The sequence below is a fragment of the Lucilia cuprina genome, chromosome 2, assembly GCF_022045245.1.
Source record: "Lucilia cuprina isolate Lc7/37 chromosome 2, ASM2204524v1, whole genome shotgun sequence".
In the NCBI taxonomy this organism is placed as follows: Eukaryota; Metazoa; Arthropoda; class Insecta; order Diptera; family Calliphoridae; genus Lucilia; species Lucilia cuprina.
The window spans coordinates 27891297-27911649 of NC_060950.1; the positions used below are offsets into that span (position 1 = coordinate 27891297).

Sequence of the window (20353 nt, forward strand, 5' to 3'; positions counted from 1 at the left end):
TGAACTAGAACTGAACTAGAACTGAACTAGAACTGAACTAGAACTGAACTAGAACTGAACTAGAACTGAACTAGAACTGAACTAGAACTGAACTAGAACTGAACTTTGTAAAATAATACAATATTTGTTTACGATATATTATCTATTAGTACCATGTAATTAAAGATTTTATGGTGTGTATAACAAATATGCAATGTTTCTAAATTAACCTTCACATTAAAATTCTTAAAGAACCCCAAAATTTTAAACAAAAGAACAAAAACCAAGAACACATACAACAACTCAAACATATAATTTCCGGCTCAGAATAACAATTTCAAAATAAAATTTACCGCTAAACACCTAAAACCAACTAAAAAGAATTTACATATAATTTTGAATATAAAAACTTTCGATACACTTGACCACAATACGTCACACTAAAGGGAAAAACTAAAACCAAAAATGGAAACAAATATGATTAATGATGGTCGGTCGGAATGAAGACTTTCTATAAATAGTTGTAAAAGTAATAAGTATGTAGAAATAGTATTTAGTGGTTAAATGATTGTATAGTATTTAGTAATTAAATAGTACCAGCAGCAACACCATCACCACTGGCACTTCCTATGTTTTTTTTTGTAATCTAAATTTATTTAAAACAAAGAATACTAACGAGTATATACACCCATTATTTACCTTTATTGTTTGTTACATTTCTTAACTAAAATTAATAATTCATTAAATCTTTTTGCTTAAGAAAAAGAAATTTTATTTATTGCTTTTTTTTCTTTCTTAATAGTGGTCCAAACGTATTTCATCTCATTTCAACAATGGACGATTAATTTTTGACCAACAAACCAAACATTTCACCATTTGACCGCATTAGGCAATTGTCCGAAAATTAAATATTATCTATATGTATGTTTGTCTGTCTTTCTGGTGGTTTATAGGTAATTGTCTATTGTTCTCGCTATTTTTTTTTTCAAGGAAAAAAAGTAAAAACTTTAACTGCTCATTGGGCATGAGAGTGAAAGTTAAATTTTCTATTTATTTTTAGTTTAAATGAATCAATTTTTTGCTAGTTTTTCTTTTATTTGTTTAGTTTTTTAAATACTTAAATTCAATAATAATTTTAAAATAATCGTAGAAATTTAAACAATCACCGCAAAAAAAAAACAACTCACAACAATGGAAATCTCTATAATATTTGAACAATTGAAAATTATATTGTTGCAATAAATTAGCTAAAAAACATCTAACAAAAGATCCAGAATTAACCAAAACTTTTTTCAAAACTCTTTCAAACATAAACAAATACATTTAAAGAGTTCATGTTCGAATATTCGCGCATATTTAACGGTTCGTGCTAGTATTTAGGTTGACACCCAGTTATAATGACCTCTAATGGTTTCGATATACATATATTGTCTTTTAAAGAAATTTGAATGTTTCTTTAGAGTTCAAAATGTTAAGAATTCTAACCTATTATTCTTTTTTGAGCAATTAATCAGTGTTAATCAGATTTAAATATTGAATATAGTATTGGCTAGAAATTAGTCTAGTCTATAGTCTAGTCTTTAGTTTAGTCTATAGTCTAATCTATAATCTTGCCTATAGTCTAGTCTATAGTCTAATCTATAATCTTGCTTATAGTCTAGTCTATAGTCTAGTCTATAGTCTAGTCTATAGTCTAGTCTATAGTCTAGTCTATAGTCTAGTCTATAGTCTAGTCTATAGTCTAGTCTATAGTCTAGTCTATAGTCTAGTCTATAGTCTAGTCTATAGTCTAGTCTATAGTCTAGTCTATAGTGTAGTCTATAGTCTAGTCCATAGTCTAGTCTATACTCTAGTCTATAGTCTAGTCTATAGTCCAGTCTATAGTCTAGTCTATAGTCCAGTCTATAGTCTAGTCTATAGTCCAGTCTATAGTCTAGTCTATAGTCCAGTCTATAGTCTATAGTCTAGTCTATAGTCTAGTCTAGACTATAGTCTATAGTCTAGTCTATAGTCTAGTCTATAGTCTAGTCTATAGTCTAGTCTATAGTCTAGTCTATAGTCTAGTCTAGTATAGTCTAGTCTATAGTCTAGTCTATAGTCTAGTCTATAGTCTAGTCTATAGTCTAGTCTATAGTCTAGTCTATAGTCTAGTCTATAGTCTAGTCTATAGTCTAGTCTATAGTCTAGTCTATAGTCTAGTCTATAGTCTAGTCTATAGTCTATTCTATAGTCTATTCTATAGTCTAGTCTATAGTCTAGTCTATAGTCTAGTCTATAGTCTAGTCTATAGTCTAGTCTATAGTCTAGTCTATAGTCTAGTCTATAGTCTAGTCTATAGTTTAGTCCATAGTATAGTCTATAGTCTAGTCTATAGTCTAGTCTATAGTCTAGTCTATAGTCTAGTCTATAGTCTAGTCTATAGTCTAGTCTATAGTCTAGTCTATAGTCTAGTCTATAGTCTAGTCTATAGTCTAGTCTATAGTCTAGTCTATAGTCTAGTCTATAGTCTAGTCTATAGTCTAGTCTATAGTCTAGTCTATAGTCTAGTCTATAGTCTAGTCTATAGTCTAGTCTATAGTCTAGTCTATAGTCTAGTCTCTAGTATAGTCTAGTCTATAGTCTAGTCTATAGTCTAGTCTATAGTCTAGTCTATAGTCTAGTCTATAGTCTAGTCTATAGTCTAGTCTATAGTCTAGTCTATAGTCTAGTCTATAGTCTAGTCTATAGTCTAGTCTATAGTCTAGTCTATAGTCTAGTCTATAGTCTAGTCTATGTCTGTCTAGTCTATAGTCTAGTCTATAGTCTAGTCTATAGTCTAGTCTATAGTCTAGTCTATAGTCTAGTCTATAGTCTAGTCTATAGTCTAGTCTATAGTCTAGTCTATAGTCTAGTCTATAGTCTAGTCTATAGTCTAGTCTATAGTCTAGTCTATAGTCTAGTCTATAGTCTAGTCTATAGTCTAGTCTAAAGTCTAGTCTATAGTCTAGTCTATAGTATAGTCTATAGTCTACTCGATAGTCTAGTCTGTACTTAGTCTAGTCTATAGTCTAGTCTATAGTTTAGTCTATAGTCTAGTCTATAGTCTAGTCTATAGTCTAGTCTATAGTCTAGTCTATAGTCTAGTCTATAGTCTAGTCTATAGTCTAGTCTATAGTCTAGTCTATAGTCTAGTCTATAGTCTAGTCTATAGTCTAGTCTATAGTCTAGTCTATAGTCTAGTCTATAGTCTAGTCTATAGTCTAGTCTATAGTCTAGTCTATAGTCTAGTCTATAGTCTAATCTATAGTCTAGTCTATAGTCTAGTCTATAGTCTAGTCTATAGTCTAGTGTTTAGTCTAGTCTATAGTCTAGTGTTTAGTCTAGTCTATAGTCTAGCCAATAATCTAGCACTATAACATTAAATTTTATACCATCGCACAGTTTATAGTATCAAGTATATAGTCAGTTAGTTACAGTTAGAGCTTTGACTAAATTCTAGCCTTCTTTTTAAATATTGTCTATGTTCTCGTCATATTTCATTATAATTTTTAAATTTTGTCAAATTGAAAACATGTTAGGATAAATGATCCGCATAGATAGATATATAATTCCCAGTTAATTTAATTAAAAAAACTAACAGAGTAACAAAGACATTTTTGTTAAAATAAAAATATGCTTTTTATTTCCTGCCCGGGGGAATAAAAAGTAGTAGACGAAGAAGAATCTTCAATGCGTTCTATTATTTATACGATCAATTTTATGGTTGTTACTTCGTATCTGTCTGCATGAGATAAACAAGAAAACACATCCTACTTGTACTATTTGTATCTTTGTTCTTTCATTGAATTGACATGACCAAGTTAATATAAGCCTTTTGGTTGAAATACACACACACACACACACTCATATCAAAAAAAAACAAATGTTAAAGGTAAAAATGGTGTTTTTAGAGTTTTTCTGCAATTCAACGTACAACAACTGACTGCAATAACTGAATATGAGAAGTCAGTTGTAAAAAACAAACGTTGTGTTTGAAGACTTAAAAAAGAAAAGAAAAAAAAAACAAAGAATATAAAATGAAAATAATATTATCAACAAGCACACACATTGGTCTTCGGAAGAAGTTAATAGAGGAAAATTCTTGTCACGACTTAACATTCTACTAAGACTTATACTTCTTTTATTCTTATGTATGGACAGACATATGGTTGGATGGACAGACAAATATGCATCATACAGTTTTATACTAACTTATGTATGTATGGATATGTTTGTGGTAAGGAAGATAATAATAAGCAGAGCTTTGAAATAACTTATTCACAGATTTTTTGACTAGACTATGGGCCAGCGTATAGACTAGACTATATACTAGACTATAGACTAGACTGTAGACTAGACTATATAGGAGACTATAGACTAGACTATAGACTAGACCATAGACTATACTAAGGACTGAAATAGAGACTAGACTATAGACTAGACTAAAGGCTAGGCTATAGACAACTGTAGACTATACTATAGACTAGGCTGTATAGTAGACTATAGCCTAGACTATAGACTAGAATATAGACTAGACTATAGACTAGACTATAAACTAGACTATAGACTAGACTATAGCCTAGACTATAGACTAGAATATAGACTAGACTATAGACTAGACTATAAACTAGACTATAGACTGGACTATAGACTAGACTATAGACTAGACTATAGACTAGACTATGGACTAGACTATACTATAGACTAGACTATAGACTAGACTATAGACTAGACTATAGACTAGACTATAGACTAGACTATAGACTAGACTATAGACTAGACTATAGACTAGACTATAGACTAGACTATAGACTAGACTATAGACTAGACTATAGACTAGACTATAGACTAGACTATAGACTAGACTATAGACTAGACTATATACTAGACTATAGACTAGATTGTAGACTAGACTACATAAGAGACTATAGACTAGACTATAGACTAGACTAAGACTATAGATATATAACTATATAGATAGACTATACTAAAGACTAGAATATAGGCTAGACTATAGACTAGACTAATGGCTAGACTATAGACAACTGTAAAGTAGACTATAGACTAGGCTGTATAGTAGACTATAGCCTAGACTATAGACTAGAATATAGACTAGACTATAGACTAGACTATAAACTAGACTATAGACTAGACTATAGACTAGACTATAGACTAGAATATAGACTAGACTATAGACTAGACTATAAACTAAACTATAGACTGGACTATAGACTAGACTATAGACTAGACTATAGACTAGACTATAGACTAGACTATAGACTAGACTATAGCTAGACTATAGACTAGACTATAGACTAGACTATAGACTAGACTATAGACTAGACTATAGACTAGACTATAGACTAGACTATAGACTAGACTATAGACTAGACTATAGACTAGACTAGACTATAGACTAGACTATAGACTAGACTATAGACTAGACTATAGACTAGACTATAGACTAGACTATAGACTAGACTATAGACTAGACTATAGACTAGAATATATACTATACTATAAACTAGACTATAGACTAGACTATAGACTAGACTATAGACTAGACTATAGACTAGACTATAGACTAGACTATAGACTAGACTATAGACTAGACTATAGACTAGACTATAGACTAGACTATAGACTAGACTATAGACTAGACTATAGACTAGACTATAGACTAGACTATAGACTAGACTATAGACTAGACTATAGACTAGACTATAGACTAGACTATAGACTAGACTATTGACTAGACTATAGACTAGACTATAGACTAGACTATAGACTAGACTATAGACTAGACTATAGACTAGAATATAGACTATACTATAGACTATACTATAGACTAGACTATAGACTAGACTATAGACTATACTATAGACTAGACTATAGACTAGACTATAGACTAGACTAGACTAGACTACGGACTAGACTATAGACTAGACTATAGACTAGACTATAGACTATAGATTGGACTTTAGACTAGACTTTAAACTAGACTTTAGACTAGACAAAACCTAATAATCCTATATAGTAGACTCTATACTCTAGTTAGTCTGATATAGTCTGATGTTGGCAAACTTTAAGTTCTCTTTCAAACTACTTTAAGCTGTTTGCAATGAAAATTTGTTAACAAAGTTGTTGTTGCTAAGTTTTTTTCTCTTGTACTGCGTTTAATGTGTTTTGCTGCATGTTGTCGTCATAAAAACATATACAGATATCAAAACACGTAAAAATGCCCTGCAGCACTTATAATAAAAAGTGTCAACTTTGCCCTAATTATATCGCTTCTCCTACATAATTTAAAATTAAGTTGGTTTCTTTGCATAACCTAGTTACTATATAATCTGTAGAATCCTCACATTGAGAACTGCTGCTTCATAGTATTCTCAACTCAAATTTGGTTCCACTGCCTATTGGGCCGTTACAAAAATACACACAAATAACAAATATCTGTAAGTTTTTTTTTTAGCAAACATGTTAAAAATTAAGGAAGATGTTCTAAGTTTCGTTTTACAAGTCAGTTTTGAACGTACAAACAATAAACAAATAAACAACAACAAAAACATATATAAGACGTAGAAAATTTCTAAGGCATATGGATATGGCGCTTATTACTTATTGCGGATTCTACACTGACACATGTATAAAATTTAAGCATTACATTACCACACATGTACCTATATTATAACAACTGCAAGCGTGTTCTTGTAAATATACAATAACCCAGAAAACAGACTTCCTTCCTGGGGAAGAAAACTTTCGGTTGATATAGCTGTCGCTGGGTTAATAAATATTGGCGTTTGTCCGAGATTTACTTATTCATAGCTAACTTAAGTACCCTAGTATGGTCCCTGTTATTTTTACATATAAATATGAGCTTAAAACCCGTTTCTGGGGAATTCTAATATATGGTGGTTAAGTGAAAAATGAACCGATATTAACCATTTTAAATAGGCTACGTCCTAAGGTCAAAGTATTTGTTAAATTTTATTCAATTGTATATATAAAATTGCAACTTTGCGTTCTGGCTTTACATGGACAGCCAGTCAGATGAACGGACAAGGCTTTATCGATTTAGAAAACAATTCTAAGCCGATTGGTATACTGTAACGAGGGTATAGGACGAATATTCCCTCCCCACTAAAGTGACAATTAACACCACATTATCGGAAGGAAAGAATGAGTTGTAACTAGAGCACTTTCAGAAATTGAAACTTACACCCCTATCGCCAATCATCATTTCACGTGAAATATGTTCCCTTTTCACTTTTTTCGTTCAAAAAACTCCCTGTTGTGAAATTTGTTGATGGAATTTTATAAACATTGAACAGCTGTTCCATACAATATCAACTATTGTGAATGAATTATTCACAACAAGTTCACGATAGCAATTTTCGCAATTTTCAAAGGCACAAAATTTTCACTTATATTGGCGATAGGGGCGTCTAAAAAAAGGCGAGTGAGTTTCAGCAATGTTGAGGTAGTGGACGAAATTGTATACTTTGGATTAGGAATAATGTCAGCACTGACATAAAAATGGGATAGTGCTCACAAAGAAATGAAACTTTTGGTTAGGCAACAGCTGAAAATAGGGCCTCGTCTTTCAGAAGACGAAGATAAAATATATAGACCCATCAGCGTGATCGGAGAGTATAAAGCGATTGCTTTCCGGTGGAAGGACAAATTGGAAGACTATATGAAAAAACTCTTGGTATTATAAACTAGAGATGCACAAGATCGAAGAGCTTAAAAATCATTTATTAAACAGGTCAAGACCATCAACAAACTCTGACAAGATTAGACTAATGTATAATCTGGACCCCTTTCACTAAGTTGAGGTAAGAGTAAGAAATCTCCTGAATATACAATTCATTGCATGTGATTGATAGTGATATATAGTGTGCATTCTACAACTTGTATGTTTATTGGGTTATCACAAGTGTACACTCATACAAAATTTATTGCATTTAAGCATATGAGCTTAAGTGTATATTTGTTTGTAAGTTTTGCATTTAGAGAAAATGTGTAAATTTTCAAAATTTAATGCCATATTTGTTTATATTTTGTTGTCAAATGCACAGCAAACTTATTGCTTGTTGGTGCTGCTGTTGTTCCTGATTGTTGATGTTGTTGTTTGTTTAATGTTGTTGTTAAACATTTGCGTTGTTGTCATATTCATTATGACAGCCATTATTCATTCTCCAAAAAAAAGAAAAAAAAAACTTTAAAGTCATTAAAAACCAGAATGGTGTCATTTATTTACTACACTAACAATGTTGTTTTGAATATTTTGTTTATGATTAAACAAAATATTCAAAACAAAAACTTTATTTTTTTTTTAATTTAAAATCATAAGTTTTCTTTGTTTTTCCTGGCGTTTTCTACAGACATTCGTACATTTAGATTTAACATCAAATTCGCAGTTGTTTATAAGAAATGATGATTCTTATGATTTTGCTGCTGTTATTTTGATATGAATGTTTGTGGTTGTTGTTGATGATGTTGTTGTTGTTAATTTTCTGTTGTTTTTTTTTAATTTCTTTATGTTGATGATGTGCCAACCAAGTATTTGGTTGATGATTATTTTAAAAATTTTAACTTGCTTAGAATTTTTGTTAAATAAATAAGTTGTATTTGAGTTTGACATAGTAACCGTAAAAATGCTTTGAAATGAAAATTAAGATTTTTCTTTTGAGTTGAAAAGTAATTAGATGTACGTGTGACCCTTAATTATAAAGGTGACTTGAAGAATTTGCTAATTATATATTTATTTTTAAAGGCTGCTGAGGGCGTGACTTGATCACTATGTATTTATCCTCTTTACCTCTAATGTGGATCTGAGTTAATGTTATTAATACTGTTGTTCACAGCAGATATGGTATCTTTTGAAGGCGGGTTTTGTTTTTAGTAACGAATGTATTATTTTGAACAGTATGAAGGAACAGTGTTGAGTAAAATGCTGTTTGTTTTGTTTCGAATATGTTAAATCTTAATTCAAAACTGCTTCTCATGCAGGAAGTTCTTTTGCTTAACGCAGCTTAAGAACAATGTATTTCACAGATTTCAATGTGAGAGAGAATCCCAGTAAAACAAGAACTTCCGAAGAAGTGAAAAAGAAGTAGAATTTACTTCACGGAAATACTGAAAAGACCCAAAGAAATTATGATTTTAACATAGGCTTGTACATGTCCATTTTGATTGCAAATTCACTACCTATGAAGTTATTCTCAGGAAGTAATTTTTATGTTCTTTTTTGGAAGTGAAATTGTAGTATTATAGAATACAACTAATTTGACTCTTTTCGCTTCTTAGGAAGTCAATAAACACCACTTCCACAGAAGTTTAAAAATGCACTTTATACTACTTTTAAAGTGGTGATAAATGGTGATTTGAAACAACTTCGTTTTATTTTTGCTTTAAGTTATTTGTGCTTTTCAAAAGTGGTGATTTTAACATGGAAGACCAAGGTAACTTAGGGCAATAGAAAAAGTTTAAAGATGAATAGTTTAAGGCATTACTCTATGTTGTTAAACTCAAGATCATTTAAAACTACAATTTTGCATGTTCGAAATGCTGTTTGAACGGTTAAAATGTGAAAATCAGTTTTGCATCAATATCATTGCTTGCAAAATCATTTTAGGGTACTCAAGGATCAAACGTTTCCGAGCAGTAGAATTCGTCTTAAAGTAGGGAAAGTGGATGCCCTACGAACTTTGGAAACGTTTAAAAAGTTAAAATTAGTTTTGCACCAATACATTACTTGCGATTACTTAGATCCATTACGATATCGCGATGCGTAAGGGACCATATGTGAAACAAGGAGCAAGCAGCTGTATCAACATTAAAGTCTAATATCTATAACGCTAAGATAGTGTTTTTGATGAAACGATGCAATCTAATCAGACAATCATTGAGAGTGTTTATTGAATGCAACTTTGAAGTGACATAAAATCATAAAATTCCAATTAGGAAATGGTACCTCAACCCTCTTATAGTCCAGATATTGCCTCATTCCTTTTATTTTCATCGATGCAGAACGCTGTCTCTTGGATATGCTTTACTACAGAACAAGGAAATGTACATTTTTCATTATTGGCCTCAAAAGGTGTGCTATTCTTGTGGCGCGGAATCCATAAGTTGTCAGAATGATAGAAAAAAAGTTTATATCTGATAATGGCCAAATTAATTGATTAGTATTAACTGAACACAACTTAGACAATTACAAACATATTTTGAAAATTGAAACGTGTATCCTTGGAGAAAATGATAACATTTCACATGTTAAGTATACATCCCTGATTGCACAAAAATCAAGTTATGATTAAAATGTTTGGTACATTTTATACCTAATACACTCTCCCCACTAAAGTGTACACCACTTTGTGTATTGGGTTTATGCTGATGTTTCTAATGCACAATAATATTGGTCCTATACTCACCTTAAAGTATACCAAATGGTTCAGAATCATTTTCTGAGTCGATTTAGCTATGTCCCTCCGTTTGTTCGTCCGTGTAAACTTTTCAGTCAAACTACAGGACGCGATTTTGAAGATAATTCAATGAAATTTGTTACATGATCTTTAATTATCCTTTAATTATACAACTGAACCCCCAAATGAGGGTTTAAAGTTCATTATTATGTTTAATATACTCGTATCTCTACATAAAACTGCAAAACCATGGTCTATACTGGCCCTGGTGACCCTAATGAACTTTAAATTAAAAGGTCCTCATTTGATCCTAGCCCCTATAAAAAGCCACCTTCAAAATTTGATTTAAATGACCACAAATTTATTCAACAATCTGATTTAATGACTTTTTTTTCTTGGTACATTTTAATATTATAATGGTACTTTTAGTGCTTTACAACAATTCCCCTTATATATTGATTTACAAGGGAAACTGATTGAAAAAGAATCTAAAGAAGAAGCAGAATAAAAATGGTACCGTTAAATATTTTGCTACATTTTGAAAAGAATATATTAGAACTAAAATTATGCACTTTAACTTCTTTAAAAGGGGAAACCGGTTAAAAAATAATCTATAGAAGGGTACTTTTTCCGTTTTTTTAATGGTACTTTTTTCCACTTTTGACGTTCTGTTCATTTACACTTCTGGTACTTTTTGAATTTTGCATTTTTTAAAGATTTTCCAGAAGAATTGTGTTTGCTATTATGTTCCTCAATGGGAATTAACACAGTCGTTAGTACTTTTTCCGTTTTATTCCAATGGTACTTTTCGAAATTTACCACTTTTACAGGGGGAACTGAATGAATAAAAATCTAGAAAAATCATAAAATGAAGTTTTGTTCATTTTCACTTCTGGTACTTTTTTATTGTTCAAATGGTACATTTTAAATTTATGCATTTTTAAGGATTTTCCAGAAGACATTTTTTGTGTTCCTCAGTCATTAGTACTGATCGAGTACATATATATTAGAAGAAAAAGGGTACTTTTTCCGTTTTATTCAAATGTCACTTTTCGAAATTTTATACTTTTGACAAACCGGCAAAAAATCAAAAAAGAAAGTTTTGTTCATTTACACTTCTGGTACTTTTTGAATTTTAACATTTTAAGGATTTTCCAGAAGAACTATTTTGTGTTCCTCAGCGGGAATTTACATAGTAACAGTTAGTATTAATCGAGTGAAAACCTATGCAAAAGAATAAAAAAGATACCTCTTCAGTTTTATTCAAATAGTACTTTTTGAAAATTTCCACTTTTGACGTTTCACCAGGAGTTTTGTTCAATTACATTTCTGGTACTCTTTCGCTGTTCAAATATTACTTTTCGATTTTTTGCATTTTTAAGGATTTTCCAGAAGAACTATTTTGTGTTTCTCAGTGGGAATTTATACAGTCGTTAGTACTAATCGAAGAAAAAAGGTAATTTTCCGTTCTATTGAAATGGTCCTTTTCTAAATTTTCCCTTTTGACGTTTCACCAGGGCAACTGAATGAATAAAAATGTAGAAAAATCATAAAATAAAGTTTTGTTCACTTTTGGTACTTTTTCGTTGTTCAAATGGTACTTTTTGAATTTTTGCATTTTTTAAGGATTTTCGGAAGATCTTTTTGGTGTTTTCAGTTGGAATAAATATAGATGTTAGTGAAACGAGGAGATTTACAACAATCCTTACTAGGATATGGATGGCAAAGCAGACCCAATGTGCAACTCATTACATACAAAATATTACAGCTCTTTTAATTTAAAGAATTTGTTAGTTTTCTTCTTTCTACAAAATCATATTTTATAGAAAATATAGAATATATATATATATTTTCAACTGATTTTGTATGGAGATTTTTGCAAACTTTTTACCACAGTGTAAAAATCAAACGAATTATAAACAAACTGTGAACTCTATGTTTTCCTAATAACCATGTCCTTGAACTTGACTATTAAAAAGTAGGCACAAGACACAAGCACCAACACCATTACCAACATCGACCACTCTTTACTTCATTTTAAACAACTTACCAAATTTACCAGCAGCTGGTGCTATAATATTTGTTTGATTATCATCAGCTACTGTTGGCTCCACAGCAACACGATTCTTTGGTAGACTTTTGCCAACAACTTGGACATTATGTATACTGGAGATTTTCGGTGAGCGCATGCGGTTTCTAAATCCTTTTGTTATGCCACCATCAAGCAAAGAGCCACTGTTAAATTTGGTAGCATCATTTGTGGCCGTTGCAATAATCACATAATGTTGCATGAAAAGCGTAACGAAGACGAAAGCGAAAAAATAACTATGTTTTATAGGCAATGACCACGGCTCGCGATCATCATGATGATGAACAATATCATGAAGTTTTTTTTGCTGTTTGAAATGCATTAAATTTGTGTTATTTTTTGCACTTTTTCTAAAACAATTGTTTAGGTTTGTTGAATACACTCTCATTTTTTAATGATTTTTTTTTGTTTTCGTTTTGAAATTATTTGCTTTTCTTTATTATTATTTTATTTTTTTGTTTAATAATATTTTTTAGGATTTATGATGTTGTTATAACACTAATTAAGTAAAAATCTAATTCAAATGTTGAAATGAAATTTTACATAAAATTTAAATTTATTTGTTATGAACATGCACTCGTTTATTTTTTTTCCTTATTTACAGGATTTTGTTTAGATATTTATTGGTTTTTGTTGTTGTTTATTTTATTGAGTTTAAGTAGTAGGGTTTAGAATAAACGAAAGACTTAAGCAACAAACTTTTAGTGTTGGTGTGTTATAAAGCTAGCAAACAAAAGACTTAAGCTACAAACATTTTTTTTAATTCAACACAATTTAATTATTTAGAAAAAGAATACCCGTTAGCCACAACCTTTGGGTAGCAAACTCTTTTAACAACTAACAACTGTTTCGATTTGCTGTCTTAAACTGCTGCTCTGCTAAACAGCTGTACACAGCAAACGAACGAACAAACAAACAATCAAAGTCATTGCCAAGGCTGTTGTTGCAAGCACATACATATGAGTTAGCTTTTAAAGAGTTACTTACATTTAAACCAGCTTTTGAGCACAGTTTGAGTAAAAGCTTTTTAATTTTACGCTCTCTATATGTCTTCTCTAAAACACAATTTTGTAATGTTTTTGTTTCTAAAGATTACTACAGAACATTTGTTATGTTTCTTGTTAAATTTTCATTGGTATTTTTTTGTTAAAATTTCTATTTTGTTTATTATGCTAAAGAAACACGAAAAAAAAACAAAAAAAATATAAACCATTTTTATTTAAATTTAGGGCATAAAATCTTTATTGTGAACGTGTTGCCTTAAGTTCTCTACATAAAACTTTCTTCCTCAACTTTTCATTTGCATCTTTCAACAATATTGGACTTTTACTTATCATATTCTTTTCATTCAATTCTAGTTAATTTTATGCAACAAATAGTTATTTATCTTTAACTTGTTTAATGTTCTAATTTCTATTGTGGGCTTTAGAATGCTGTGACATGTAGTTCGTCTTGCCAATGGGTCAATAAGGTTGAGTTGAGCATCAATTAGCCTCAAAAAAAAAAGATGAAAAAGAAGCTTTTTTTCTTTTACTAATCTTTAATAAAGTTATTGTTTCGCCATAAACCTTACAAAAGATGTGTTAATAATTTTGATAATAATGTATTAAAACTGGGTTTTTAGATTTGTTTATTTAAAAAAAATATTAATAATAGAATATTAACATAATAATGGAAAGAATATGGTTACGGTAGCGAAAGTTGTTGATGAGAAATTCAAAATCTCTTATCATAAATCTCTTTTAATGGAGTTTCTGTCAGGAATATTGGATTAGTAATGAAAGTAGATTATTTCTAATCACTTCTGAGTCGATTTAGCTATGTCCGTCCTTTCGCCCGTCTGTCTGTCCATGTAAAGCTTGTGCGAACGATAGAGGTCGTTATCATAAATCTATTTTAATGGAATTTTGTCAGGAATATTGGTTTAGAAATAAAAGTAGATTATTTCTAAATGTATATATCGTCTTAGAATCACTATCTGAGTCGATTTAGCTATGTCCGTCTGTCAGTGTAACCATGTAAAGCTTGTGCGCTCCATAGAGACCGCAAATTTCAAAATAATTCGATGAAATTACTCTTCTTTTGACGCAAGGACGAACGCTACTGAAAATGGTTGATATTGATCCATTATTTCTGGTTCTATTAATTTTCGAAACAAACAAATTTTTTACTTAATTAATATGGGAGGCGCAAAGGCACCCATTGATAGTCCGCCCATTGTACTCTGAATATTCACATGAATGTCAAAGTTCTTCAAATAAAATTTGCAGTTTTTAGCTCTAATAGTTTATTACATATACGAATTTTTCTATTTTATTCATATGGGGGCTACAAAACCCACCACATTTTTTTTCTAAAATTTTCAGATGAATATTGAAGTTTTTAGTGCAAAATTCGAAGAATTTAATTAAATAAGTTTCCTATTTTATTCATATGGGGGCTACAAAACCCACCACATTTTTTTCTAAAATTTTCAGATGAATATTGAAGTTTTTAGTGCAAAATTCGAAGAATTTAATTAAATAAGTTTCCCAAATAAACAATTTTTTGTATTTCACTAATATGGGAGGTGGCGCTCCCCTCATGAGTAGTCCGTCAATTTATTTCCCAAAATGTATACATGTATGTTAATGTTACTCGTGCAAATTTCTAATATTCTAACTGTAACAGTTTCCAAGAGAAACGCACAGTGATTTATTTCGAGCTTTCTCAGAGATCGCACTATACAAGTTGTTAATAATGGGATATCATCAAACGAGTTCAAGATTAATTCTGGGGTACCGCAGGGCTTTGTTTTATTTACTACTCTATTATTTCTTATCTTCATAAATTACCTTCTATGTAAAACTTTCAACTCTATCTACTATTTTGTGGATAACATCAATACCTGATATTCATTCAATTATAGACGAACGAAGCCCTTTAGAGATCATAGCAATTTGGCGCAATATGAATGAAGCGCTTAATTTAGAGTCGATTTTAACGTCCACAAGACTCAATGTTGTTTTTTAACACTTAAACGCTTGGCTGATATTGTTGTTCCATCTACTTATGTATATGGGTGTTGCAAATATTAAGCAATCGGAAACTCTTAATGTTCTGGGCATGAGCATACAGTGCGATGTCCGCTGGACTAAACTAATTTTTTATGTGTCGAAAAAAGTTTTCAAGTGTGGAGTTTTTTGAAACGATATAAAACATACTTCTCTCCATTTTATCGTTTACTATTTACACCACTTGTATCTGGGCGAAAATGGAATACAACTCTCATATATAGGACGAAATTTGGGCACCGTAACGTTACGTTTGGTTCATCCCACAGCGCCAGTTCTGTTACCAAAAGTGGCCCACTGGGCACATTATATCACAACCTCAACCTTCATACCAAGAAAGGTGAGGTAGGAGAGGGTGAACTACTTATCATTGACAGTAGGATAGCCAACATTATTGATAGCCACTGGCTCGCCATGGCAACGTGGGGTGTATTTTACCGTTCTATCAATACTACAATGGATTGGTTTCCTCTGAAATTAAGAAACTTGTTCCCGATACTCGTATATTCTTGCGTAACATACGTCTTTCTTCAAGAACATACCCATTCTGTGGCCAGTTAATCGCTCAACACACCTTAGTAAAAATTCAGTGTTCGTATGTAAAATAAACTTCGTGGAGAAGTATTCCCTACAAAAAATTTGTCTATTAAATCATTATAGACCCATGTTTTTTTTCGAACCACCAATTACGTTCCCTAGGTGCTGTTGCTGAAACAACAGAAGTCATCTTAGTAGTGTCCTTAGGCGACATTTAAGCTCCAGGAATGCACTAGGGAGAGTCTTAAGACGTAGATAATGTGTGTAGGGATGTGGTATTCCTTGTGGCATCAATAGGGTGCTTTCATCGGATGCTGGGTCCGCCCTTTAAACGACCTAACAAGTGAGTGCCTTAACCTTTGTCGGGGTTGGATTAAGCTTATCTTATGACACCTGTTATTCCCCAATGCGAATACTATGGCAAAAGATTAGATAGCTAGAGAATTGGAGAAAAGTGCACATATACTGGACCAGAAATTCCATATACATAAATTACCAGCGGCGTGGAAGTTACACAATGGGGCGGTGGTGAGACGTTGCAAAAAGCTCACCCAGTGTTAAGGTAAAGCATTTCTACATTCCTATCCTTCTCATCAAGGCAAAGGGTATAAAAACAGTTGTAAAATTCCCCTATTATAGATTTTCATTTAATTAGGGCGCTGCGTGTGTACGTTAAAATCCAAAAATCCATGAACGACAAATTACCAAAAGTACCAAATTTAAAGAAATACCATCAAGTTCAACTACTGGTTTCCGAAATAACAAAAAATATGTACGGACAGACATCCCCCTGGGGCATCTTACCTTGATGAACTTTTCCATTTTGGTGTAATTGCAATCCTTAACCCCGGTGCCACCAGTACCTCCAGTTGGCTGAGACCTTAAACTAGTGGTATCAAATGTGTCCTCAGCATTTCTTTGGAATGATATGACCTGGAGTCGAAATAGAGAAACATATAATCTGGTACCACGGTAATCGCTGATCTTTTGTACATTGTCTTGTCTCTTTAGGGTACACGTGGTGGCTGTGAGAGATTGTGTCGCTGGCGTAGCTATAATATCGTTTACTCTGTAAGAACATAAATATTAGATGGGTTCATAAATCGGTCTACCGATAACGTCTCTAGATGTTGCCGCCGAATCAAAATATACCATCCCTTCTGTTTAATTGTAAATGGAAATGCTGCTAATTACCCTAAATAACTCTAGTTTTACGATCAAATTCAGCATAATTAAATTCAGTTAAATAGACCAGTCTATATTTGAACCTAGCGCTCTTTTTTAGAAAATCCGTAAAATATATCGATATTTTCTAAAAACTACGGTTTCAATCGGACAGAGACCGAAATATATAACTCTGTACTTCTAAGCATTAAAATCGACTGGCTCTGTTATAATCTCTTTAGAAGGGCATCCTTTGAACTCTGTGTGAATTTTGTTTTTGAATTGTGGAATTTGCTTCTAAATTTCATGCAGATTTTTGTTGTACCAATCAGAGTAACATTCTAATTGGAAATGGTGTTTGTTTTATCTCAAACATGTTCTGTTGAAACATGTCTATTCTATCATGCAACTCAAACAGTACTGACAACATAGCGTTTTTGTAGTTCAACACTCAGCACTATAAGGCTAAAGTAAAAAAAATGTAAACCTAATAAAATACATATGTCAAAATGACTGACACACAGTGGTATAGGAAAAAAAAAAGAGGGAAATAATTCGGTAACTTCTAAACGGTTAATCCGATTTTAATGAAATTTGGTATGCACAAAAAGGAGGTGTTGTCGAGTTTAGGTTTTGAATTTGGACCTTATAGGCCAACCAGGGGCCCGGCGGGGGGTCCTCAAATTAGGACACCTCGGCTATGTTAAATTTTTAAAACGATCCTATTTCTTCATTAGAGTTCCGATTTAAAAAAAATTTCGTATATAGAATCTCCTCATCGAGCACTATAAAAAATGTCGTCATAGCAGTAAATTATCTCTTATAGTTTAGGAGATATTCGCATTTGAAAATTAAAATTTTAAAATTTTTACCGTTCTTACTTTAGTTTTTTGATAATAGCGGGTCCAAATATTCCCGATTTTCGCCATTTCTTTTTTTATTCGCTTAACAACAAGTTTATATATCAAGCAGTGAAAGAATTATGTAAAAATCATGACTGAGTCCAAAGTTATAGGCATTTTAATTTAAAAAATTAAAAAAAGGCGATTTTTTGCCATTTTTTGGGGAAAAAAGTATCTTTTTCTTTTTAAGTTATCTAAAAAGTTTCTAAGAAGATGTATATAGAATTTATACTTTTTGAAAAGCTGACTTTACATAAAATACGATAAATGAAACAAAACCTAAAAATTTTTGATACCGAGGGGACCAGGTCCATCCAAAAAACCCTATTTTTTTTATAGAAAATTCAATTTTGAGCAAAAATTCTCAAATCGCATAGTCGATATCAAATTATAGTGACCTGTTTTATATGACCCAATATGTTCTTAATCATTTTGTAACGGGTTTCGATAACCCCGCCCCTGGTATGGATATAATAGGCAAAAAACCAAAAAATCCCATTTTTGGGATTTTTTAAAACTTTTTTGGGAATTCCGGGATTTCTAATAAGAAAATTCGAACTTTTTATTTAATTTTAGATTTTGAGTAAAAAAATCTACCTTACTGTAAAATTTCATCAAAAAATATTCATAAATAAAATTTTTATTGCAATTTGAAAAATTTGTATCTTCGCAAAAACTGAATAAAAAACATTTTTTAATTTTTTTTTTTAAAAAGTATTCCGCGAATTTTTTAATTTTCAAAAATTATATACAGTTTTGAAAAATAGACAAAATTACCTTTCCATTGATATATAACATGCCTACCTAATGTTTTTTAAGTGACAAATAATTTAGGGAAAACTCAACATCTTTTAGAGAATTTACCTAGTACTATTATTTTCATCCATACATTTGTTAGGCATGTTTTACTACCTAAATTTTTATGAATTTTTACAGCCACTTTTTACGATTAATCTTTTATTCTTTATCCCTAAAAAAAATTAACAAGTATTTATTTTATATAAAAATAGTCTTTATTTATTTTTTTTATAAATTAATATAATTTTGTAAAATAATCGGTATCACAGTAGTCCATATCTAAAAGATAAAGTAAATCTTTAAATTCATGAATATTTTCAAATGCTAACGTTTTGTAGCAAATCCAACGTTTCCTTATAGTAGATAAAACAGGATCAGAAGATAGAATCAGATTATTAAAAATATCTTCATTTTGAGACTGCCTAGAACACTTCCTTGAGCTAAACTGATGAATATGCTTAAAGTCTCTATTCCTCGATTCTTGGGGTTCTTCTGTAAGCTCTCCTAAAGGCAGAATATTATGTTCTATGATGACCTTTCCATGACATAATATCTTGTGAACTGTAGGTGTCATTTCTTTCCAGGGATATAATTCCAAAAGTAATTTAGAAACTTTTGTAGAATACTCTCCAAATTTTCTTGCGTTCACTTTATGCTTGCTATTTATCGCCATTAGAATAATATTGACCTTTTGCAGTAAATCCATACTAATTCCGGTTATTTCGGAAGTAGTTTCAAAATGTTTAAAAAAACGTCTAGCGGTATTACCATCGTTTGTGCTTCCATATCCTGTGAGTGGTTTATCAATATTTAATCCCATCCGCTTTTTAAATTCCTCTTGAATTCTTCGTTTCTCACTGGCTCTCATTTCCATTAACTCCTTATTGTTATTTGCACTTTTGTTTGCATTTTCCGGTATGCTTCTGTACTTTAAATCATATGCTAAATGTAGAAAATGTTCCAGAAATCGTATGCGAGCATGTAGGGGGGATATCCAAATTGTAATGTTTCCTCATTTATTGATCTTTGCTTGGAAATATTCGAAAATTCTGATTTTTTATCACCACATATGTAGCAGTACCAAGTAGATGATGTTCCTGTAATGGCATTTCCAACTTTCCCATCAATCATTGTAAGTTTTAAATCATAGGACATGTTAAACGAATAATTTTCTATTTCGATTGTTATAGGTTCCAAGTTTTTAATTTCTGCTTCAATACGATTTATCAAATCTTGCGTTGTTGTTTTGGATTCCTTTATATACTCAAAGCTTATTGGCCTACAAAAAGCTTTGGATCCTGGAGTCGAATTCTTCCAAATATCATCGAAACTGGTTGATGGAGAATCGCTGTCAGCATACTTTCGAATTCTTAATGG

The 20353-nt window shown here is 31.3% G+C and overlaps 1 protein-coding gene across 1 annotated transcript in view; it reads right to left on the minus strand.

Moving 5' to 3' along the window:
* Positions 1-13365, minus strand: part of LOC111686614 — a 25369-nt gene extending 12004 nt beyond the window's left edge. Inside the window, exon 1 of the mRNA XM_046956681.1 lies at positions 12484-13365. Coding sequence (XP_046812637.1) covers positions 12484-12910 — 427 coding nt within the window. The 5' untranslated portion in view covers positions 12911-13365. The remainder of the gene's footprint in view (positions 1-12483) is intronic.
* Between the last annotated feature and the right edge of the window lie 6988 nt (positions 13366-20353).